At 43.4% G+C, this 26,128-nt stretch overlaps 1 protein-coding gene across 1 annotated transcript; it reads left to right on the top strand.

Annotated features, from left to right (window-relative positions):
• The first annotated feature begins 12,304 nt into the window (after positions 1–12,304).
• htr5ab (5-hydroxytryptamine (serotonin) receptor 5A, genome duplicate b) lies at positions 12,305–25,825 on the top strand. The gene is made up of 3 exons (XM_030397649.1): positions 12,305–12,530; positions 15,614–16,394; positions 21,830–25,825. Exons 2-3 carry the CDS (start codon positions 15,687–15,689, stop codon positions 22,160–22,162), a joined length of 1,041 nt encoding a protein of 346 aa, XP_030253509.1. The 5' UTR covers positions 12,305–12,530; positions 15,614–15,686; the 3' UTR covers positions 22,163–25,825.
• Positions 25,826–26,128: the final 303 nt, after the last annotated feature.

Here is a 26,128-nt window from a genome sequence, read left to right as displayed (position 1 = left end):
TACTGAAAAATGTGTGTTTCATTCATGAATTTATTCATATATCAGAATTCTTAGTCCAAATCATTTGTGACCAGAATAAATGATTCTTTTTCTCCGGTTCACTCGAATACATTTTCTGAGGGAAGCTGTTGTTTGATGTTCTTCTGAATATGGTTGGGGGATTTTTAAACATGTCTGATGGATGAGAAATTAAAATAATATCAAAATGTCACCCGAGAGTCCCAGTCTCAGGATTTATTTATAAATTGATTTTTATTTTTTTTATTTTAAAAAAGGAAAATTATTAAAAGGATCAAAGTCCTGTGAAAATCTGAGCAGCCGCTAGAAATGAGGAACATGTCAACCATCTTTGGCTTATGTGACTGTGCTTTATGAAAATAACAGATTACGTTATTGCACTCTCTCAAAAGAGACAAACTGAACAAATCAGCATTTATTACAAAACTGGTGTTCATCACTAAATCACTGGCCTCCATATCCACAGTGCAGCTATGATAGATAAAACACAACAAAGTTCCCTTGGGTGCCCTTCCAGTGGAGAAAACAGGATAAAGTGTCACCTATAGGGTGCCCTTCCAGTGGAGAAAACAGTATCAAGTGTCACCTATAGGGTGCCCTTCCAGTGGAGAAAACAGTATCAAGTGTCACCTATAGGGTGCCCTTCCAGTGGAGAGAACATAATAAAGCGCCACCTATAGGGTGCCTTTCTAGTGGAGAAAACAGGATAAAGTGTCACCTATAGGGTGCCCTTCCAGTGGAGAAAACAGTATCAAGTGTCACCTGTAGGGTGCCCTTCCAGTGGAGAAAACAGCATCAAGTGTCACCTATAGGGTGCCCTTCCAGTGGAGAGAACATAATAAAGTGCCACCTATAGGGTGCCCTTCCAGTGGAGAAAACAGGACAAAGTGTCACCTATAGGGTGCCCTTCCAGTGGAGAAAACAGTATCAAGTGTCACCTGTAGGGTGCCCTTCCAGTGGAGAAAACAGGATCAAGTGTCACCTATAGGGTGCCCTTCCAGTGGAGAAAACGGGACAAAGTGCCACCTATAGGGTGCCCTTCCAGTGGAGAAAACAGTATCAAGTGTCACCTATAGGGTGCCCTTCCAGTGGAGAAAACAGTATCAAGTGTCACCTATAGGGTGCCCTTCCAGTGGAGAGAACATAATAAAGCGCCACCTATAGGGTGCCTTTCTAGTGGAGAAAACAGGAAGTGTCACCTATAGGGTGCCCTTCCAGTGGAGAAAACAGTATCAAGTGTCATCTATAGGGTGCCCTTCCAGTGGAGAAAACAGTATCAAGTGTCACCTATAGGGTGCCCTTCCAGTGGAGAGAACATAATAAAGCGCCACCTATAGGGTGCCCTTCCAGTGGAGAAAACAGGACAAAGTGTCACCTATAGGGTGCTCTTCCAGTGGAGAAAACAGTATCAAGTGTCACCTATAGGGTGCCCTTCCAGTGGAGAAAACAGGACAAAGTGTCACCTATAGGGTGCTCTTCCAGTGGAGAGAACATGATAAAGCGTCACCTGTAGGGTGCCCTTCCAGTGGAGAAAACAGGACAAAGTGTCACCTGTAGGGTGCTCTTCCAGTGGAGAGAACATGATAAAGCGTCACCTGTAGGGTGCTCTTCCAGTGGAGAGAACATGATAAAGCATCACCTGTAGAGTGCCCTTCCAGTGGAGAAAACAGGACAAAGTGTCACCTATAGGGTGCCCTTCCAGTGGAGAAAACAGGACAAAGTGTCACCTATAGGGTGCCCTTCCAGTGGAGAGAACATGATAAAGCGTCACCTGTAGAGTGCCCTTCCAGTGGAGAGAACATGATAAAGTGTCACCTATAAGGTGCCCTTCCAGTGGAGAAAACAGGATAAAGCACCACCTATAGGGTGTCCTTCCAGTGGAGAAAACCTGATGGTGCCCTTTCTTGCACTTTCAGCATGCTGGTACCCCACTTCTTTTTTATTTTTTTCCGCCCCTGCCCCTTGAACATCCTGAGGCGACCAATGCTAAAAATGGTATCTAATAACTCGTTGAGCAACTTTAAGCAGGTCAAACTTTAGTTGTAAGAGATCCAACAGTTTGTTATATCTGCTGCGTACACTTTAGATTCAAATTGTGCTAATTTCTCAGTAAGATTGTGGTTTCAGGAGTCCAATTCATACAAGCAATAATACAACCAGTAAGTATACAGCAAGACAGTAATGAACGTGCCTTGAATAAACGCGTCTCTATTGGTATTCAAAGTGTCTAACATGTGCATTTCAAAAAGGCTGGTAAGGCAACAACAACATGCAGACGGTCGACATATTGGCTCTCGCTGGAAGCAAACAAACTTCAACAATCCTCAGTATTACAACGGTGGCACAGTGATGCCAATTAGCTCGGCAAGACAATTAGAATATATGTAAATGCTTTGAATTAATTAATCCCATGACACAGTTACACTAATTAGCTGGTAATCCCTGACTCCTATTGCTCCATATTTAAGACAAACCCAATCAGTCCAGATATGGGGGACAACACACACCGAAGAGTGAAATGTGTAGGAATAATTATTACTTTAAATTGATGATTTTTTTTTTTTAACTAGATCTGACTAATTAGTGTTGGTGCTTTTCTGTCAGTGCACATGAGCATTGATAGATGTAGTCTTCCAGGAACGCCGGCAAACCAACAAGGAACTTGTTGATGTTAATCAAAAGATATAGATTTTAATTTACACTTGTAATTAAGGGAGTAATAATTATTAGGAACATGGTTCTCTAGTGGTCTGTAAATGACTTTTTAAAAAGACAGAAATATAAATCAGAATCTAGATGTTTTGGGACTAGTCTGAAGAGACGAGCAGCTGACGAATGATGTGAAGGCTCTCATAAATAAACGACAGCTGTTTCCGCATCTGTGATTTTATGCATCAGCTTCTTGTTTTCACTTTCCTCGCCTGCACCAATTATTCTTTAAACACACTTGTTGCAATTTTATGTTAATTTGACACAGTCGCTCTGCATTCAATATGACCTGTGTGCACTATGTTTGTCAATCCTGCAATGCATGACTGTCAACACATATTACGAAGGCTGTTTCGTTATACTGCCACTGGTGATCACGGGGTGTTTATGAGGTCCATGTCAACAAGATGCAGAAACAACAGTGCCTGCCGAGGACGGCTTGTGCCTGAAACGCTGCCAAATACGAAATAATACAGGGAGCAGATTTTTTTTATTAGATTTTCAGCCTTGTTTCATACTTGATTCTGAAAAATGTAAATGATGTCAAATACACTACAAGGACTCTTCATGCACAACTCAACAAGTATTTTCACTTGTTTTGTGTTATGGGAACAAACAGACCTAATACGGCTCGTGACATTGAAGCTGCCGTGATGACTGAATGCCAGTTCGAAAGCTAGATCTTTGTAACTGAATACCATTTTTGTCTGGCATAAGGCTGCAGAAAAAAAACAGTCATCGCCCCCCACGGTGCCCCTGTGTTCGAAAACATGTCTTCTTGGATTCCTCTACGGTAGATAAAACACGATAAAGTCTGCATTCCGCTGGAGAAAACGACTTTCTATAATGACTTTCTGAGTCCACCACTGACCTGAGGGGAAGGTAAGGGGATGGGTATTTCACTGGTTGCGATCTGCAACCGGGATGCCACTAAATCCTACACACGACCTTTAACAAAAAGCCAATTCCTGCCAACACTTATGACCTCTGTATAGATTTATTTTTTAAAAATGAGTATGTTTTGGTCACAGGGACCTTTCTCTTGGGTCTGAAATGTCAACCTTTTTGAACGATTCTTGTGTGTGTGGGAATCGACTTTTTTTTCATTGCGACTGGATCTTTGGGGAGTTTGATTTTCCTGCGCCACAAAAGAGACAAAGCGAGTGGTGTGCTTAACGGCTTCTACTCGTGAGCGGTGTCATTCCTTTCAACTATCTCCCAGAGAAAAGGCAACACATTTTATTTCTAAAATGTACAACTATTTAACTATATTGGAGCAGACATTACTGGTATTGCTGAGTGCATGAGCATCATAAACCACAAAAACAGGCACACAGATGCAATTATAACAGTGAATGAAGCTGTCACACAAACACATTGCTTTCAGTTGAACTATTTCTCAGATTCATGGCTGAACAACAAGTTTGTAGTATTACCATGTACTACAGACCCAGACAATGAGCCCTACAGACAGTCCCTCAGAGCAAAAAAAAACCAATAACTTAGAGGGAAATATGAAGCACAATCCATTCAACAAATTACCCTTACAATATTCTAAAAAAATCATGTCTCGCCAGCAGTTAACAGCGTTAAAGCATCATCATTCAGGTGCTGAACGTAAATAGGAGAAAGAAGCTCAGAAAAAAACATGTTTTTTTTAATGCAAGCACTGCTGCTAGGTAGAGCAAAACAGATTGTCAAGCAATTAGCTTAAAATTAGCATCCAGCTGAGTACATCACTCAAACAGATCCAGTTTAATAGCTAGTTGCATAATGTTTGTCACATACGCGCACTGAATAGAAACATCAGCTCACAGGATGTTAGCGTAAGCAGCTAGTACCCAGCCCCAAGGAGGAGCGCCAGGTTTCACAGTGGCCAAATCGGCACAGCTATGGGACTATCACCTCTAGCCAGTTCAAAGTGGCCCCTCAGACAAGGCTGGGCCGGGGCTAGCTGGTTAGCATGCTAACGTCAGTAGACATCTCCACAACCCAACAGGTAGACCTCTTTGATAAGAAGCAGAGCACCACACTGGAGTTCTCTCTAATAAAAATATCTTTTATTGAATTTCCTTCCTGAGACGTCGACTGTTTGAAAGAAAGTTTGATTATGAAAAAGCCCAAGGCCGCTCTAATCAATATTTTTATAGCAGCAATGGAGTGGAGCGAATATTGGACTAAAATTCTGAGGTTGGACAGAAACATGACTCTTTTGAGATTTGTTAATAAAGAACTATCACCACATCCATTTTTGAAAAAGTCACAGTTATTGTTTATTTGGTTTCTGCTGCCCTCAGATGGCCCAAAATAAGTTAATTGACCTTTCTTGCTGCAATACAATCACTGGATGTTGCTGATGTTCCCACAGTTGTTAATATAGATGCCTCATCCATGCTGTTCAGTGTTTATTTGTACCACCAGCATTTTACCTCTGCTGTTTCTTGTCGCCCATAATTTGTTTTTGAGTGCAGCCAGCGTTAACTTTATTTATCAAAGCCCGACTACAATCTTTTCTGACTGAACTGACTATTTATTCTAACTGCAAGCCAAAAACGTGTTTCCACTAAACACTCAATATGTTTTAATGTGTTAGAAAATGAATTTTAATGTCAGGGGAAATATTACTACAGCTGGTGGGAAGTGAGATCTGTTTATGAGCTGAGGAATATGGTAAATAGCACCTCGTATAAGCAAATGTGATTCTGGAAGAGCACTACAAGCTGCATCAGCGTGTCACGGTGGTTCATTTAAAATTCTGCGTTATGCTGGATCAAATGAGGATAACAATGAAGGACTGGGGTGATGAAACTATCGACTTCCAGTCAATTTCCAGGTTGAGAACGTCAGCGCCCGTTCACAAGTTAGACTGAGAAAGACGACAGGCTCACCTCCTTAAATTGGATGTGTCGGTTCCGACTTCATATTAAGCACACCAGGAGCCCACATACAGAAAATAGAACAGCGCACGTCATTGTTTGGCATCTAGCAGGAGATCAATTTCAAGTATCTCACTCATTGGACCCAAAAGGTCCGAGGTCTCTGATTGCAGCAAATTACAGATTAAAGGGCCCTTCATACTGTTACACAAGTGCTCCAGATATACCGGCTGGTGTCTGCGACGACATGTGATGTGTGCTGTGTGTGTGTGTGTGTGTGTTGCGGGGCAGCAAGCTCCATAAGATCCCTGCACTATTTATTTCTAACAGAGCGAGGTGAGAGGAGGATCGGAGGAAAAAACAGCCAAGGTGCCAGACGCGTGGAAAGGGGAGAAATTCAACATGTCCTGACAGCAAAGTGTACATGCATATGTCTCCGAGATGTTAACAGATTTCATCCGAAAGGGCCTCACCGGCTGCAGCAGAGCAAAGATCAGATGAGTTATTGTAATTCAAAGCCACACTTCCTCATTGTTGCACTTGAAACTGCTAATGTCATTTTAAAGAAATATGAAGCCTCGGCGTGTTTTTACCTTGGCCGGTCCCTAGGAGCAGTAGATGGATGGCTCCTCTCAGAGTTTCCTGGCACATGACCTTGAGTGCTTTATTAATTTCCTTATTTTTTTAGGGCAATACCTCGGGCTATTCACCTAAAAGACGAGTCGGGGGATCACTCGAGGCATAAGATCTGAAATTAGACAATTTTCCAGTTAAGAAGACTTCAACAGTTCATTAACTATTTCAATTAAAAAATTCTTGTCGAGGAATAATTAAATTAAAACGATCAAATTAGCTTTTGTTTTATCTGTAAGCTACACTTTTCAATTATTCAAGGACAGTAATTATTTAAGGTATTTAGTGACAGGAGGTCTGGTTCACATCCAATCATGTCAGAGCTGTTTTAACATTGAACATGCCAATAAGTGCACCCAATTTCTCTGCTAGAATATGCTTAAATCCAATGCCAAAAACAGCCATTTAAGAGATTTTTTTATTGAAGCATAATCCTGAGCTGAAGTTGAGATGCTTTGAAAAGTCCTTTCCTCTTAAACCACTTTGACTAAAAGCTGCATTCACGAGGTCGATAACATCATCCAGAACAATTAGGTTCTCCCTGGAGGGGGGTAAATTAGGGGAAGATAACTGTTTGGGATTCATGTTGTGACAGACGTCTATAATGCCTTTCACCCGGTAAGTCGAGTGATTGAGGGTTCATAATTCATGCAATGACTACCCGGTTTTGAAATGCATTGCGCTCGACGTGTCGTTTCTGGAAAAGGTGTGAATGAGACTGAATGCATCCTCTCGTCAGTATGAAAGGAGATGGCCTGGAAACCATCCCCTGACTGACGTGCAGTATTATGTGTTTATTTAGTCTTGCCTGAGTTTACCGATGTCAGTAGCAACCAGGAGATGAACATAGCCATTTTCAAGAGGTATTTATCCCCTTGCAATTGATTTTGAAAAGATAGAAGAAGCATCTCGTGGTAAGTCAGTCAGTCTTCTTGTGTGAGAAGTCATAAACAAATAAATAAGCACCAGAAGGAAAAGTGTCGACAGCACGACGTCATATAGCTCTGTTGACAATTCTTCTGATATCACTCTTCGGAGGGAAGCAAACAAGAGCCTAATTCTGTCGTTTCGCGACTTGAAATTCTTGCGACATCGCAGGGCCTCAAAAGTCTTTCCAGTCTTGGCAAGTTCAGAGTGCCACACGGGGGCCAGAGCAATCTATCAAAATGATTGCTGTACAATAAGGACACCTCTGTTTCCCGCATTATGTGCGACGCCAAAAAAACAGTCAGACTTTTCAGGGGAAGATCACTGAGGGTCGAATGAAAGACTGTGTGTGTGCCCGATACCAGCTTAACAAGAGAAAATAACGAAGATCGAGAGGGGGGTTACTGGTACAAAAGATCACGACCTGCCAATTAAAAAAAATAGGTGCGTGTAAAAAATGTGTTACCGAGTTTGTTTGAATCCTCATTAGTGGCTGTAACGAAGCAAATGTTCCTGCTGGGGTCCAGAAGAAAAAGAGAGATGGTGACGATACGAACGGACACTTTAGAAGAACATACTATATACAGTATAAGAATAGTTAGTTAAGACATAGACAAACTCTGAGAAAATGAGTAGTACTATAATAATCAGAACTGTTAAAATGACAAAATTAAAGGCACTTAATCTGAAGATTCCTCAGAGAAGTCCTCTTTTAAATGTTAAATATTTAACTTTAAATATTCGTGTGGGAAAAGTGGGAACCCAAATTTCTGAAGCAATCAGTTGAGAGAATGGACTTGATTCATAAATGTTTGATATTTGACAAAGAGGATTGAGTTTTTTTTTATTTTGTAAACTTCTGGTCAAATCATTACAGTATGTGTTATAGCTGCAGGGATCAGCACATCCATCCATCGATTGGTCGATCAAATAGAAAATACTGCCAGTCAGTCAGATAATAGAATGATCATTTTATTCATTAGAAGTTGAACTCAGTCATTTTATTTTACATTCTTTTCCACAAATTACCAAGACAGTTGAGCACTGACAAAACACAGATACCACATGATACCAACGCCGTTTCGTTGTTGGTTCACAAACCTCGTCTGACGCTTGAACCGACTGTCAGATTCCTTACACAGACATAAACAAAACAATCATTGTTGACCTGATAAACATTTTGAAATAATTGAATCACAATCATAGTAATGTTTTCCAAAAAAAAAAAGCTTTTATTCTGCACCTTTATACACGTGGTGTAGATGTGTTATTTCTTTAAAAAAGGATTTGTATACGTAAAAATGTTGAATGATAAATAAACATATACTGTATCATGGCAATATGTTTACAGTAGAAGAGAGCAACACATTTATGCTTCAGCCTCAGTAGGCATGCATCCATCTGAATGACAAAAATGATATTTTCCTATAGATCCTCTAACTTAAAGGTCACATATTGTATAAAATTGAGATTTCCATAAAGTATGTCAACATTCTCTGGTATACACACAAACTAAAATTATGAAACTGAACAGTTGCATATACTATATATAGAATACACTATATATAGTAAGTGTGCTGCTGGAGAGAAACTTCTTGCTGCAGTCTTTGGCACACATACTGCACTCGAGTTCACTGTCACATTGAGGTAACCTTGAAGCGTATTTTTCGAGCATCCAGTACAGGTTGGGAGCGTCGTTTGTGTGCAGGTCCCTCTGCTCCCTGTGTACTCCGCCTGCCAGCAGACTGTCAAAAAGGACCTCCACACCTCCATCTCCACAATTTATTGACTTCCTTCTACTTTTCCTTCATCTCCTGGGCCAGCGCTGCTTGCATCAGCACATCACAGCCTAACACCTTGCCTGTCTGAACCTTCTCCTGCCTCGCCAGCTACTGACACACGCCCGGCGCTGTAATTAGGTGTGGGTGGTGCAGCGCGGACTGATATCATTGACTTTCAGGGACAAATGAGCCCGACAGTATCAACATCGTGAGCAAACATTTGTAACTCAAGTTCGGGCACAATTGAGCCTTTTATCTAATGAGGCACATTTCGGCCACCACGTTATCTATGATCGCTGGAGGAAGTTTGTTTTTTGGGGGACGAATCCCAATAAAAAGTCAGAAAGATGAAACCCCACATGGGTTCACCTACTGTAGAAGATACTTAGTGAGATGAATAACTACGAAAGTGTGTAAAAACACTGATCAGAGCCCACAAACAGCTGAACATCCCAATTACCTCGGGAAGCGTGGAGCTCTTCCTTAATTATATTCAACAAATTAGTCAATTAACTCTTTTAAACACCCAATTAATCGTGAAGCCACTTCAACGCGGCAGTTTATCATGTACAACACATTTACACATACCCACACGTAACCTTGCGGGGCCCACAGAGCAAGCACAGGGGGCACTAACATGAAATCCCATCCCTCTGCGGTTCACATTCAATCTCTTATCGCACGATTACTGCAGGGCCGGACACACAGGCACACCTCTGGATTTATGTGGCAGGTTTACCAGCAAAGTCCCCGATCCAACACCCCGTGACATTATTCTCTCTGGTCGTTTCCCAGGACGTACAAGTGCTGACAGCATTAAATTCTGGTAGTAATAGGAATAATTGATGACTTGATTTATGGGGATGAAACCAGTCTGGCAGGACAAGGTCAGGAATGTGATTTACAGTATTGGCCCCATGAGACAAAGAGAAATAAAGTATAATTTTACCTTGAGAAGAGGAAGTGTGTTGTTTGTATGGAGCTCGAGCAAGGCGAGTCACAGGTGCTGAAAACAGGACGCAGTGTGATCTTTGCAGAGACACAGAGTTAAATGTTAAGCTTGATTAGTGCTTGCGCTTTTTTTCCCCCTCCTTTTGCAAAATCAACTCTGCACTGCATGACACGAGCCCTCCCGCTGTTTACATGCAAGCCTGCTGCAGTGTATTTTCATCAACCCCCGAGCCAAAACAGCCAAACAGCTGGAAGTGCAAGTATGTCATCTGTTTTAATAAGGAGCACTTTGCACTGACACTTTAAGCATGTTGCGTTAATGCTTTCATAACCCTATAATAAGCATGGCACGGTTTCACAAAGCAAGGTTATTCAGCAGTGGCTGCACAAGCAACTGCTTAGCTGACTTGATTATGTGCATCAGCATCACCTGCATGGGGGAATCGGGGGAGGAAGGGGGGGAGGGAGGGAAAGAGCGCTTCAGCTACTCCTTCCTTGAGCGGGGGATGATGTGATAAACGCCAAGTGTGCCTATACATGTGTGCAGCTGCATATTTCACGGTTAGTTGGCAGAGCACTCTCACCACCTAAGAGAAGATTTCCCAAGCAAATCCCTTGGATAGCAGGGCAAGTAAGTGTAAGCACAAGCACAATTAGATAAACACTCATTGCACCCTCTAAGGTTGCTGAAGTAAAGAAGGTGCAAGGTGACATTTACACAGCAGTCACAGCTGTAGAGCCAAAGTAGCTGGAGTGTTTTAACATGGAGCTTAACGCTGCATGGTTTGGGGGTTTTGGGTTTTTTTTTTTTAAGAGTGATGGTTAAAAACAAACCTCCTGTGGCCCTGACTATGATCTGAAACCACAACTTTAATTGGCTTCTCATTTATTTCCAGTTACTATAGAGATTCATGGTGCGTCTGTGACAATAAACAGTCAGTCCACAGTCAAGGCGTTGCTTTGTACGAAGGCGTATTATATTGTAGGACAACTTGATGTCAGTTACCTTCACAGCAGCAGCCTGACATTATAAAACCTGATAGGGATCGGAGCTTCCATCTATCCAGTGGTGGACTCAGGATGTCTGATGGGAAGAGGGACCATAAAAAATAAAACAGGGGACCAGGTGCATTGGGTTAGCAGCAGCAAACACAAAGTATGTGGTGAAAAAGTTCTAAACACAGATTAAGATCGAACATGCATATTGTTTTCTCCACTTGAAGTGCACAAGAGAGGGCACTGCATCTTGTTTTCTCCACTGGAAGGGCACCCGAGAGGGCATTGCGTCTTGTTTTCTCCATTGGAAGGGCACCCAAAAGGGTACTGCATTGTGTTTTCTCCACTGTAAGATCACCTGAGAGGGCGCCTAGTCTTGTTTTCCCCACTGGAAGGGCACCCAAGAGGGCACTGCATCTTGTTTTCCCCACTGGAAGAATACTGGAGAGGATACTGTGTCATTTTTCTCCACTGTAAGGGCACCCGAGAGAGCACTGCATCTTGTTTTCTCCACTGGGCACCTGAGAGGACACTGCATCGTGTTTTCTGCACTGTAAGGGTACCCAAGAGAGCACTTTATCTTGTTTTCCCCACTGTAAGGGCACCCGAGAGGGCACTGAATCTTGTTTTCTCCACTGTTAAGGCACCCAAGAGGACACTGCATCTCATTTCCCCCACTGGAATGGCACATTTGAAGGAACTGCATCAAATTTTCTCTTATTTAACAGAACTCATTAGTGCACTTATATATGTTTTCTCCACTGGAAGGACGTACTTGAGGCCACTGCATCACATATTTTTGCATATTGGGCCACCACAGAAGACACTTTATCATGTTATACCTACCACAGGGTGGGACAGTTTTGTTCCCAATGTAAAAAAAAAAATTAAAATCACATTCTTAACAGGTAGTTGGTTAACTAAAACCATATATCACTGCGATAGGAAACCGGTGCTCTGCAGACAATGATGATTTAATTAATTGAATCACCTTGAGAGTGAGGACAATAAAGGAAGTGGAAATTCCTTAAGGGAGCCTTAATCACGAGAAACTTCCAAGTTTCACAAGGCCAAGTTCCTTTCCAATACAACATTTGAATTACTTTTTAATAAACGGATTAATCACGTCAGCGACAGAAGGGAGAAATGTCAGGGGAGTTTGGGAGGGTGGTCGTATGGAAATATCATCCATCACAAAGGAGGCGAGGATCGGGAGTCTCTTCAAGCAACCTCTGATCACTGCAGAATAGGACTAATTACAGAGAGGGTATTCTTAGAGCAGCCTCGGTCTGACAAAAGACGGGCACCCTCGTCTCCCACTCTGCCAAACCTGAGAAGAAAAGCTCAAGCGAAGTGCACACAAACAACAACACACCCCGCACGCGCGCGCGCCTCCCTCATGCCCAGAAAACGCGGTGTTTGTCGTTTTGCGCCGCGCACAGTTCCCCCTACCCGAACCGGGCGCGTGGTTCATTCCAAGCGCCTCTGTCGGCTCAGCGCGAGATGCGTTTCGTGCTGTCACCTACACCGAGCAGCGCTGTTCGATCACTCCGCGAGAGCAGCAAAGTGAATCTCGAAGACGGTGAGAGCAGGGAAGATCTTCTCGTGCGGGACTGCTTTGTGTTCAGCTGTTAATGGGGTGAGTTACCTCCGGATGGGAATAATGACACAGCCGAGTTTTGTCTCCTAACAAGAAGAAGCAGACGATTCTTTATATATATATATATATATATATATATATATATATATATATATATATATATATATATATATATATATAGGGCAAGTGTGGCTGTGCTGTTGAGATGTTGTGTAACAAGTGTCCTAATTGATGACCAATTATAACCAGGAAACCTCCTGGGACATGTGCGCACCAGAGGGGGGCACTACTTAAATCTGGAGAGTTAAAAACAATAATTCACACGTGATTGTTTTCAGTGAGTAGGATGAGCTGCATGCTGGACATGTCTGACATAAGTTGAATCTCACATGAGTCAAAAGGTTTGCTTCATGCTCCCTTTATCATGTTATAATGTCAGCCGAAGGACACATCTGCATACCTTCCTTCCCTTTCAGCTGCAAATGTCAGCCCCTGAAGCCTTCAAGAAGCTACAATGGAGAGCCTCGCACAAAAAGGGGGATGCCATTCACACTCTTTGCTGTTATAATCAGGTTGTGACAGCGTTGTTTGGACACAAAGATTAAATGAAATTGAGATGTCAGAGTACTTTTCTTTCTTTACCTGAATCTGCAGCTGGCAGCCCCTCAAGGCTTTGTTGGGGATTCTTTCAACAGTAGTGCATTTAAAGAAGAGAGGAAATGTGTGTTCGACTTCTTTTGCTGAGAAGAATTACACTCGCTGTGGTCTAGAAATAATCACAGTTTAGAAAACTGAATTTGAAGAACATGCAAAACCCATTGATCTAACTTTGTGTCCAAGCTCTTGGTTCCCGCAGCACCGGCCGCAATGAAGATCTGAGCTACTGATTCATTTGCTCATTTTCTAAATTATAATGAAACACACACAGCCTTGGAAATATCTCCCCTGCTGCAGCTCTGTCAGGAGCGTAAAAAAAAAAAAAATCTCCACTGCTATAACTTATCGTTTTCACCTCTGTTCTCCCGCTGCCATTACACAGAAAAAGCTCACAGACTTTGTGATAGGTAATGGGATGTTAATCACCCTCTGTCCCCATCTAATTTCTCACAGTTAACAAAAATTCCCACAAGGCTCTCGAGCAAACAAGCCCCAGCGAACCAGCTGGTACTTCAGAGTCTCGAGACGGGGACTGACCTGAACTGACACAGCTACCTTGAAAGCACTCTTACACAGGGCCTGTGCAGTTGTTATCCTTTGACGCCAGTGGATGTGATTCCTGTCTCCCCTGTCCGTCAGTGCCTTTGTCCTCCCTCCTCTCACATGTGTGCATTTGCATGTGTTTTCCCGCCCTGCGTGTCTTGTCTTTCAGAGTGAGTGACAGACAGCCGCTGTTTAAAGGAGAGAACAGGCATGTTTGATTGCCTGGTCCCTTCATGACGGTTGTCCAATTTCATGGCTGTTAGGCTTGTTAACAGTAGCGGGGGGGGGGGGGGGGGGGGGGAGAAGAGAGAGCGGAGGGCCTATCGGTGTGCTCGGTTGGGCCCTTTGATTAGAGGGAATGGTTTGTGATGCTAAGAGACGGTGTCACATGTCGCATAAGTACAGCGGCTGACAGGGACACGCTCCGTATGGTTATCACCTGTCGGGCCTCGCCGACGATCAGCCTGACGCGACCCGGTGGCTGTAAGAACATATATGAATTAAGCATTTTCTTCCTTCATGCCCTTGAAAAATTCGATCCAATTTTAATGATTTATTCATCAGATTAATTCTTCAGCAATGGAGCCAGAAGTAATGTCACCACGGGACAAACAGCAACAAGAATATGATCCTGTTGATTAAATCCGCTTATTTAAATGAAACTCAATTAGAGCTATTTATTTCAGATGGATTATATGCATTAGCTGTACTCATTATGGACACTGCCGCTGCAACCCGGAGGCCGGGGGAAAAACCCCTCATTACAACGAAGGCTTGTGTTTTACATTCAGAGCTCCACTTTAAAGATGCCTGCACGGTAGATACACCGGCTCATGGCGAGAAACAAACGGAGATCTTTATATTTTTAAACCGCCGAGGAGGATTGATCGAGGCTGGGAGTAGGTTGGAGCAGGAGGTGCAGTTTAAACTGAGCATTTATGAATATGATGATTCATGATTAAAATTAACATCTTGTGAGATTGTTTAATCAGGCACGTCTGAGTGTGTTTTCCAAAACATGATGCATGAATTCATTATTGCACCCCGGCGACGCTCCTGAAAATGAATGTGTCAGAGTGCGGGTCTCAGTCTCAGTTTTCACAATCTGGACAAAAATGACGCATTTCTAGTGTTCAAATGTTCCTCTGTGTGTACGTGAAGAGACGCTGAAATCACCTGAGAGTTGATTTATTCATGTATTCAATTATGCCACTTGTAAATAACTTACTCCCATTGATTTAAACTGTAAAAGCAGTTGTTAAAGATTAAAACAAGACTTTACAACCAACAGCGGAGAGACAGGAAGCAGTCGGTGTCTTAGATTCTGTGTTTCTGCACTGTTGAGCTGAGCCTCTGAGCGTCTTTTCTTTTCTTTTTCTTTTTTTTTTGGACTCTGAAACAGAGACGATCCTGTGTTGATACGGAGTATCTCTCCGACAGACTCTCTGATCTGAAGTGAAAATAGATGCTGCTCTCCGCAACCACTCAAAAACATACAACTCCACAGTGTTTAACAGAGGGATCTCTCCATTGGGTACCACATTCCTGAATGGGTTCACTACACAGTCTCCACTTAAAACTGTTCATTTTCCGAACAGGGGCCTGACTGTGATGCAAATCAAAAGACAGCAGTGGGATGATGAAACTGAATATTTATCGGCTTTTCCAGACCCAGAGATCTCTCCGAGTACTTTCGAGCCTTTTTAACAGCAAGATGAAATTGCACTTGAAAGTTGTAGGCAGGTTACTTGACAGCTGTGAGAAACTCAAGTGCTTTTTACTATTGTGAGCAAATCACTAAAGTACCTCTCTGGTGATGTGCATTTACGCAGTGGTCCGACGCCAGCCGTAAAAGCTGCCATCTTATGTGAGCACTGCATCTCTTTAATCTAGTTTGTTACTCCTCTCTCTCCCCGCTGCAGAACGCATCAGCTGTCGGCAGAAACTGTCTCTGAATCATCTTGGCCCTTGGCTGCGGGGCCGTGAGCAGCTACCATGACGTACCCCAACACCAGCATACTGACAGCCAACTTCAGTGGAGCTCTGGACAGCCATGACTCCGGGGGAAACATCTACCGGCCCTTTTCTGTTTTCAGCGTGCTCACTCTTACATTACTTGCAATGCTGGTGGTGGCCACGTTCGTGTGGAACTTGCTGGTGCTAGTGACCATCCTGAGGGTACGAACGTTCCACCGCGTGCCCCACAACCTTGTGGCGTCCATGGCCATCTCCGACGTGATGGTGGCCGCCCTGGTCATGCCGCTCAGCCTCGTCCATGAGCTGAACGGGAGGCTGTGGAAACTGGGCCGCGTGCTGTGCCAGGTGTGGATCTCCTTCGACGTGCTCTGCTGCACGGCCAGCATCTGGAACGTGACGGCCATCGCGCTGGATCGCTACTGGTCCATCACCCGGCACTTGCAGTACACGCTGAAGACACGAAAAAAGATCTCCAATGTGATGATCGCGCTCACGTGGCTGCTGTCCTCCATCATTTCCCTGTCGCCTCTCTTCGGCTGGGGGGAGACCTACTCAGAGGGGATGAAGTGCCAGGTGAGCCAGGAGCCGTCCTACACCATCTTCTCCACCTTCGGGGCATTTTACCTCCCGCTTTGTGTGGTGCTGTTTGTTTACTGGAAGATCTACAAGGCTGCCAAGTTTCGGATTGGCTCCCGCAAGACCAACACAATAACACCCATGGCTGAGGTGATTATTCATTCTCTTCTTCAAGTCACAATATGTTAATCTCCCTATTGTCAAAGTATTGGGTAATACATGTAGTGAGACACTGCTTGAAACCAAGCAGGGAGCTATAATAAGCAGTTACACTGTGCAAGCTGTTAGAGCTGTGCGAGGTTGAAAGGTTGGTTGAAGGCACTTTGAATACAACTCATGTTGAGACGCTGTTGTGGAGGTAACAATTAAAATATTCTAAGTGCAAATATGCTGTCAGCCAGCAGAGAAAGACACTTGGTGCTACGGTGACGTTTTGCCAACCAGATACTTCACCTTTAGGCTACAAAGCCGAAAATTGTCTCAAGTCGCGCCCTACGTAAGACGGAGAAAGGGGACAACGTACTGCATTAGCTAAATTTGTCTAATGCTTTTAACCTGAAAAAAAAAACACAGTGCATCAGAGAAGATGCTTACAATAGAAAGTGCAGGGGCCATAGGAAAAAGCTGAATACTTCATCAGAGCACTCTCTGGCATGAGTGAGATCTGTGACTCAACATGTCAGAGACAGAGACAGATCGTCATCCCTGACGAGGAGCTCTCCATGTGACCACAGGCCAGGTCCGAACATCATATTGGTGTGCAGAGGCAGCACAGCAGATAAGCCAGTATGACCAACAGGCAGCATTCAGTTTGCAGGAGGTGATTCAACTGTGACCATCGAAGAGAGGTGGGAGACTGCCAGCTAAGGACAGAATTGATGGATGGGAGAAACCCCACTCGGGGACAAAAGGTGCTTGCGTGACGGGTGGGAGATGCCCAAGGCAAATAGCAGCATTAGAATCTGAGTGTGGAAAAGGGCCAATGGGAGAGAAAATGTTTTCGAGTCAGCAAGAGAGGGGAAGTTTTACCCAGTGAAGAAGTGAAGGAAAACAAGAACAGTGCAGAGCATATCTCGGGAGGTCAAGTACATCTTTAACATAGACGTTGCAAAAGGTGGAGATGGACCCACCAGGGGCCACTTCAAACAGACCCAGTCAAGATCCAATGTCCAAGCTGTCTTCAGTCGTCAGGTTTATGGCAGATATAACTGCATGAAGAGTTTAGCATCCCTACAATTATCTTGCGTTTTGGGGGGTATTGTTTCAAGCACGTAGACTGGGCGTGATTAATTACATGAGCGGATAAGTACATACCTAATCCGTCAACTGTCGCAGGTCCCCTATATGGACTGCTGGAAGGAGAAAGTGCCTCGACATTGGATAAGGCACTTGTAGCAACTCAGAGAAGCCCTTATCACTTCAGCTGCTCTGGCACACTGTCACCTACAGAGGCAGACAGCTGCTTAAGCAGAGGCATCCCTCTGGCATATTGTTCCCTGGAGAAAAACAGACGAGGAAATCAGGTGTGTGTAATGTGAGAATGTATGATAGGAGTATGGAGAAACGCTTGAGATTGCTGAAGCGCCATCATGCAGGCCATTAAACGACAGAGGCAACCACACAAAGACAGACATTGCTTGTCATATCAGTGCTTTCATTCGCACAACTGGCTTGCCTTGTTGGTGTTTTTCCCGGAACATCATAACTAATGTTGCTCCAGGACCATCACTGAAATTAATCTTGACCTCATGTAATGCTATAGCTTAGCAACTCGGGCAAAAAGCTGCACAAGGGAGATGTTATCTTTTGTAACGTATATTTAATGTTGTGAAAGGTTGTATTTTACCCCAAAATCTGTTTTTCTACAACCTACCAAGTATGATAGTACACTAAACATAAGAATAGAATAGAATTATTTTGTTGTCATTGTAGGCTCAGCTTAGAATCAAATCACAGATGCATCTCAGTTCAGTATTTTAGTTCCCTAAACCTCACCATGTACTTTGTTGCCTAAACCCAACTAAGTATTCTTGTTCCCTAAACCCATGTATTTAAGTTCCCTAAATCTAAGTAGTTTTGTTGCATAAACCAAACTTAGTATTTTAATTCCCTAAACCAAGCTAAGTATTATGTTGCCTAACCTAACTGAGTATTTTAGTTCCCCGAAACCTACAAAGTGTTTAGTTCCCTAAACCTAACCAAGTATTTTTGTACTTTAAACCTAATCAAGTACTTTGTTTCCCCAAACCTAACCAGATATTTTAGTTCCCTTAACCTAACCTAACACTAACGCAAAACTGAAAAAAACCCTGAAATAATACATGAATAAATAATAAAGTGAAAAGAAGACATTACACAGTGAAAGACTCATCATCAATATGTAAAGGCCTTATCACACTAGGTTGTTGCATTCTAATCCAACAGTCAATGAGAGAAAATATCAGAGCGCACATGATGCACATTAAGGTCTGTTAGCATGCAGAAAAGGCCCGTAGGAAATAATGTGGTAGTCTGAAGTATCTACAGATATCAAACACATAGTGGAAACAACTGCTCATTCTACCAGGACACAAGCACACACAGTGCAAAGAGCCGTTACAACCTACACCTCCACCTCAATGACCATGGCAACGGATAGAGGCAAGCACTGTGCTGTGACATCAGACTACTATTAATGTAACCTGGACATGTTGCTCCTGCCCACCGCCACAGAAGACCAGGTTAAGCTATATGGAATCCTCATTTGCAAGATTTGATGTTTCTGACAAGGTAATTAGTGATAACAATAAGATTTTCGCAAACAATATGACACAGTCTATTTCATGCCAGCTCCTCACAACCCCTCAGAACTGCATTTGGGACAGAAGATCAGAATCAGGGCTCCTGGAGAGGACCTCCAGCGGCATCCATCATCCGAGAGAGCTGCGACTGGGGAAACAGAGAATATGAAATCAAGCTCAGAGCCGGTAACATCTGAAACATAATATCAGGGCTGTGGTCATGGAGAGAGTGAGAGTAATGGCCTTCAGGAAAGGGTTTGAAACTAGAGTTGATAATTGAAGGCAACGTACGGTCCGGCCAAGGATGTAAATTCTGATATATCAGGGTAATAAATATAGGAGACACAGCTTTATCGGAATGATATTTCTTCTTATGCTGATGCCCCTGACCCACTTGTACGAGTTGCAGTGAAATTACATATTATTTTTTACCTGATGAGCTATTGAATAGCAATCAGGCAAACATGAGTATCCCATGTATGAGCATACCGACAAATAATTGAAGCAATCCTGCTCATCACCACAGGCAGCTTGTTAATGTGCATCGGCAGAAGGGTAGAAGTCTATAAATACCACCTCCGGCATCCTTAATGGGCCACTGCACCTTCCGAGCTGTGGCGTTGCTCTAATCATCAGACACAAAGGTCTAGCTCTATTCCGCAAGCATTAGCAAACATTTAATCAGGCAAATCTTCCCAGTGACAAAATTGAGCCGACGCCCACTTTTCGCCGGCTCTTATGGTCGGAGATGCAATTTTAAATACCCTCCCAAAACACCTCGATGATAGAGATTATGCCACTTTTATGCATCTCAGAGAAGACATCTTTTTCGTCTACCTACAAAAGTCTACTTATGAAAAGCACTCAGCATCCGAACATTGGGAGAAAATGGCTAACGTCCGCAGGAAGCAGAAAATGTTTCGTAGAAAAGACACACTGTGGGGTAATTTTGAATGATAATTTTTGTAATGCATTTCGCAATTACCCAAAAATCCTGAAGATACCCCTCGGTTGTGCAAGCGTGACAGCGGCCGGAATGAAATTAGGACCTGCTGGTCAAGAAGAACCGGGCGCTGAATGAATTAGCCGCATCTTCTGTTGCCGTGATGGACAGACTTTTACGTCAAGTTTCATTACACAGGCAATCACTCCTGTAGCCATAGCAATTAAACGAAATATGTTTTATCAGTCGTTTTGCTTTCCGCAGACATCCTCGCAGCTTATGGTTGTATTATACGAGTCTCATTACCGAGCCAAAGTTCATTCTCATCATTTTCCCAGCGCACGGCGAGGAGTCGAGGCACCAAGCCCTGCGAAGAAGCCTGTGAGGAGTTGGGATGCGAGCGGTGTCATCAACATCCGAGATAATAAACCCCCTGCGCTCATCCATCAACGCCCACTCAAAGACATTAAGAGAGCCACATGTACACATGCCACCAGAAATAGAGTGCATTCATAAGTAAGGTGCACAGATTCATGGCCTCGATGCACAAATAGCTCGACACGACAGTGCTGAAAGCCATAAAATGTCACGTTTCAGGGAGCGCTTATTGTCACTGTGGATGTGAGTGTACAGTCTAGAATCAATAATACCTCTAAACAGTTTAGATTTACGTGACCTTCAACACACTTGTCACTCTTTCTTGAACAAATACACCTGTTCTGAACAAGAGAAAAGAAAAACATCCATATCTGCGGGTGGGAGGCTGTTGTCATCAGAGAAAAGATTAAAAAAAAATCAACTTTTGCTACAAAGAGCACCTTTAAAAGGTCAAATCTGTAGGATTGAGGGTGGTTTAGGGGCAGAATAGGAATTTAATATCCATAAATATGTTTTAGTTTGTGTGAAATTGTGATGTTTTGATCATCTTTGGAGAAAAACTTAAGACTAGAAGGAGACCAGGACGACTGTTGAATACTTAGCAGCAGGTTGCTGAAGGATGAGAATAGAAGTGAGCCATTTATGGTGAGTCTCACCTTCTTAGTTTTGATCCACAGATAAGTGCCTATTTGTGCTCCTGCGCCATCTAGTACATCATGTTGAAGCCTCCAAAAACTATCCACCAAACTTGAAACCTTCCCAACAGCCCTATGCTTTTAACCTCTGGCCTCCGCTGCAAATGGATTTGCCTCGTCCATCTTATCGTTTTTTAGGCCCCGCTGAACCGTATTGATTCAACTACATTTACTTCAGCGGAGAAAACGTTTCTCCATCCGTGCGCAGGTTCTTGTCTGAACAGAAGACGGCAGTTTAGAGCGTTAGCTGGTGCGCTTCACTTCTGACACGTCTTAGAGGGACAGTGAGTCTCTGTAGAAGCTGTTAGGCTGCTGGATGACCTGGGCGACCTCTCCCGATAAACAGAAAAATAAAGTCGGCCTTGAGGTGCGCTAGGCAGCAAATGAGAGGAGAGAAAGTCTGCAAATGAATGCTGACATTTCTTTATTCCTCTTCCCCGGCGCTGCAGTGTGTTTTGAGAAATGGCACAAAACGGGCTGCTGGAAAAATGCAGATTAAGACACAGCTCCGGCTTTATGCACGCTGTCGTGTGTGTGTGTGTGTGTGTGTGTGTGTGTGTGTGTGTGTGTGTGTGTGAAAAGAAAGAATAAGCCTGTTGATTCGCACTTCTGTTCAGCAGCCTGTAATCCATCTTTTGTTGAGCAGCCACAAAATTCCCACTCGAGCAATTGCGTCTCTTTGGCCTATATTGTCAAAATGTATCGCCTTTCTGATGCAAACCAGGTCTGTGTCGTTTATGAATGAACCAATGCGTTAACTGCTTTATTGCCTGATCGGCTGTCTTGCAGGTAAAGGAGGAGACCCAGCAGCCACAGATGGTGTTCACTGTGCGCCACGCCACCGTGACCTTCCAGACGGACGGGGACACCTGGCGCGAGCAGAAGGAGAAGAAGGCGGCGCTGATGGTCGGCATCCTGATCGGCGTGTTCGTACTCTGCTGGATTCCCTTCTTTATCACCGAGCTCATCGTGCCGCTGTGCTCCTGCGACATCCCGCCCATCTGGAAGAGCATCTTCCTGTGGCTGGGCTACTCCAACTCCTTCTTCAACCCACTCATATACACCGCCTTTAATAAGAACTACAACAACGCCCTGAGGAACCTCTTCTCCCGGCAGCGCTGAGCCACTCCGAGGGGCTCAGCAGACACACTTCACCAGCACGTCGCTCCTCCAGACAGAAAAGGGACTGACCTGTCTGTATCTGTCACTCCATCATCCTTCAGACGGATGATAACCAGAAACTGTGTCTGACAAACTGTCTTTAAAAATGTGTCACTTTTATTTATATTCTGTTTTGTTTATCGCCATCCTGAGGTAACCCCACAGCTGGACTGAGATGGGGTGTCTGCGTCACGTCTCCACAAAAGAGTCGAATAAATTGGTTGTGTTGTTGCAGCAGCTGATGCAGCGCTGTCGACGTGTTCGGTTCCTTTCCGCCGTTTCAGGCTTATTAACGGAGAGTGGGGTGTTAAACTCCCCTCATAAACAGTTTCATCATCGTATGGGAGGCTGCTGGGAATGATTTCAAAGCGGGGCTGGAAGAAATGTTCGAGGAAAGTCTTTTCAAACTGAACAAAAGGCACCTCATAAATAAGCCAAGAACAAAACTGTGCATTCTTTATTAAACGAGACAAAATGCTCGTCGCCCTGAATAACTTTTCGAGCTGATTTGGTCGCAGAAAAAGAAGGATCGTAGGAAGCGAGAGCTCCGCAGTGAAGTCACATAAAGTGCTCCTGCACCTGAACACCGTGGCTAGGGTAAATGCTCGGTCTCTCCTCTGATACCAGTCGCCTTTACACCGAATCGCCTCGCGTGCATACTTACGCACTGAAAGCAGGGAAACAGCAGAAACATGTTATTGTTCCCCTCATCCTCGAATAGATTGTTGATAAATTGTTGCCACGAATAACCACCTCTCACACCAAACGCGTACATCAGATGTGTGCACCCGCTGTGTAAAGCTACTCGGAGCGTTATCCTGAAAGATTTAGTCGCCAGAGAAGTCGCCAGGAATTAACCTGTAAGATAAAAAATACAGGCATTTGTTGCTTCAATGAGACATGCGTGTTTTATAAGTGGTGTACTGTAGTAGAAGTCGTACGGGCAGTAAGAGAAGCTAATGTTCACCGATACAAACGTCCCTAATGAGCTACATGCACAAAACAGTTGCATCAGTTGCTCTTATGTTTTTTAATTGTGGGTCTTCATCAGCTTTTTTATGGCTCCCCCAGTTTCCTGTTCACACTGCCACTCTCTGCTGAAAGTGTTTTTTACCCTGTAGATTCAAGAAGTGAGCCTTTATTTAGTTATGTGATGTTCTGTAATGTGAAGAATCTGCGATCCTCAGCAAAATAGTTGCGCTGGAAGCTTCCGTCTCTCCTTTTTTTGGGGCGGCAGGGTGGAGATTAAAGGTCCATTCTGAATGATTTAGTGGTGTGTAGCCTTGTGGTTGCACCAGCTGAAAACCCCGGTCTCACCGTTCTTCTCCAGTGGCCACAGAACTGTTCAGTACTGTTGGTAATAGGCTGCTTTCTCAGCCAACCTATGTGGTGTTTTTCTGATGAGGACGGTCTTGCCAAAAACGGGAAAGACGCAACAGTTCGACATGGCAGACTATACACTAATCTAAACATATTTATGAATATCATATCCCATTTCTGCCACTAAAGCCCCCTTAATCTGACACACTGGACCTTTAAAGGGATAGTTTGGGTCTTTTGACGGGGAGTTGTATGAGGTGCTTATCCCTAGTCAGTGTACTACCTGCAGTAGCTGCCTGTCAGCTTTGAGTGGTGAAGCAGCATGTAGCAACGATAGCTTTATGCTACCGTCAAACAGCCTTTTGATAGGAATACGGACGTCAGTTGAGGGAATGCAGTACCAAAGGAAAAACATAGCACACTATACACTTAAACAGATCTCTGTTTTTTTAGTTGGACTTATTTTAGGTGGCTAAAATACATGTTGCTGCTGGTTTCGGTTTACAGAAGTGCAATGTTCCCTGCCTGCGCTACATGCTGTTTCTCCATACAGGGAAAGACCTGATGCTCATCTACTGCAGGTAGCACACTGACTGGGGAAAGGTGCCTCACACAACCCCCCATCAAAAGACCCGAGCTGTCCCTTTAAGGCTGATTGGACTGTTATTAGAAACTTTGACCTGATGAAAGTGGCAAGGTAAAAGTCAGGGGTTCACTAAAGTTATGACACTTGTTCCTGAGGGGGGACATGAATGTCTCTGTTAATTTCACGGCGATTCCTTTACTGAAAAATAAACATTCAAGCTCGTGATGGTGCCGGAGGAAATAACCATGGGAATATGTTTCAAATTTTACGTTTGTTCAGTTGTTGTTGAGACATTTCTCCAAAAAACAAAACTGTCCACCTCCTCGTGGCACTGGAGGATCAGACAGAGGATCACCGGCATCAGTAGGATTCATCAACTGTGAACCATTAGTGTCTGTCAAACATTCGTACCAATCTTGTAGATCAACTCGTAGATGTAGAGATACGCAGACTTTTGCCTGTGGGTGGTGCTTCATGTAAAGTCTGTGGATCACCAAACCCATTGAGATTCATCAACGTGGCTCCACGGATATCATGGAAATTTCATGGGAATCCAATAGTGTCCACTGGTTGTTAAGCTACTGCAGTCAGGAATAAAGTGATGCATCAATCATCTGGCTCCGTCATCCAATGTCAGAGGATTGCTAAAAAAATTAAATGGAATATATTGAACATGCTGCAATGATGTTGCAACGCTGAAATTTAATGTTTTAGCTCATGATAAGAGACAAATAGTTTTCACACAACATCAACAATATGTGGCTTTACAGACCTCCATCACAGCAGTTTGTGATATAGTCACAGAATGTAATCTATAGGATTACAAATTTAAATTCAAGTATACAAATCCTGTAGAATCAGTTTGGTGACTTTCCAAACTGGTGTGCTACCGTGTCAGGCTTAAATACTATAGAGAATACTTTAAAGTACTAAAACATTTATGATTTTTTTCACACAGTTCTTTACACAAAGATCTGTCAGACAATAAAAGTGGTAAATCTGTTTTTCTTAATTAAGAATCATGACCTCAACCTTCCAACCTGACCAATTTTTTTTATTTTACTCATGTAATAAATAGCCTCAACAGAAAAAGATAAATCATTTGGGCTATGATACGTTATCAGTGTGAATGATTAAGGAACAGAAATATGTATAAAAAAAATAAATAAACATAGCCCACTAATTGTTATGGTTGTTCCAGTGATAACAATATTCTGTGGTAAACAGTGAAATGCATGAACTATCGACAGGAAAAAATAAATGATAGCGCCGGGGAAACTTGTCTGTTCTCTCTCTCTCCGCGCTTCAGTCATGTATTAATCGACTCGGGCCGGCGCTGTATTGCGAGATTCACTTATTTAAATGACTCCTCGCTCGCTCTCGACATCGCCTGAGGATGGTTGATTATTCACCCTTTGCCCGTCTTGTTCTGTGTGATGACTCTGCTCAGGAAATGCAAAGTGTTGCAGTTATGCGCTGTTGTAACACCCCGTCCCTGTTTCCATTTTTCATGTTCATGAGACGTAAACAAACGTGGGCAATTACCTCTCTTTGGGAGCACTCGGAAGTCCTTACTTGTAAAACAAACATGAAAGTATTGGAATTTTCAATGGTGTATCACGTGTAATTGTGTCAGTGTTTTTTTCAATGTGTGCATGTTTTCGTCCAGAGGAGCCCTTGGATGATAAAGTTGACAATAAAGCAGCGCTTAATTTGTATTACACGGCGTCATGTTTGGCACTTTGACAAGAAAGCCTAAGATAATTAACCGCCATGCCAGCTGAGCCACGGGGCACACCGCTACAAATTCTCAAACAACTGACTTCGCACATAAAGAAAAAGGGTGAAAACGAGCATGAGATGGAGAAAGAATGTGTGTTTTAGTTTGAATAATAATTCATTTGTTCGAGGACCATTGCCCAACTACTGGAGGTCATTTCGCAAACACAGATTTGTGTGTCCTATCTTTCCACGGTGCCACTGCCAGCACGCACGATTCAGAGCCAGGAGCGAGCCTGCTG

Source organism: Sparus aurata, chromosome 19 (assembly GCF_900880675.1).
Source record: "Sparus aurata chromosome 19, fSpaAur1.1, whole genome shotgun sequence".
In the NCBI taxonomy this organism is placed as follows: Eukaryota; Metazoa; Chordata; class Actinopteri; order Spariformes; family Sparidae; genus Sparus; species Sparus aurata.
Note: the sequence above shows the minus strand (reverse complement) of the source record. Positions and strands in the feature narration are given on the sequence as shown.

Bases quoted from the DNA above. Each gene is read 5' to 3' on its own strand.
- htr5ab (XM_030397649.1), top strand. From the start codon at position 15,687: ATGACGTACCCCAACACCAGCATACTGACAGCCAACTTCAGTGGAGCT. The intron at 16,395-21,829 runs GTGATTATTCAT...GCTGTCTTGCAG, and splicing joins CAATAACACCCATGGCTGAG to GTAAAGGAGGAGACCCAGCA.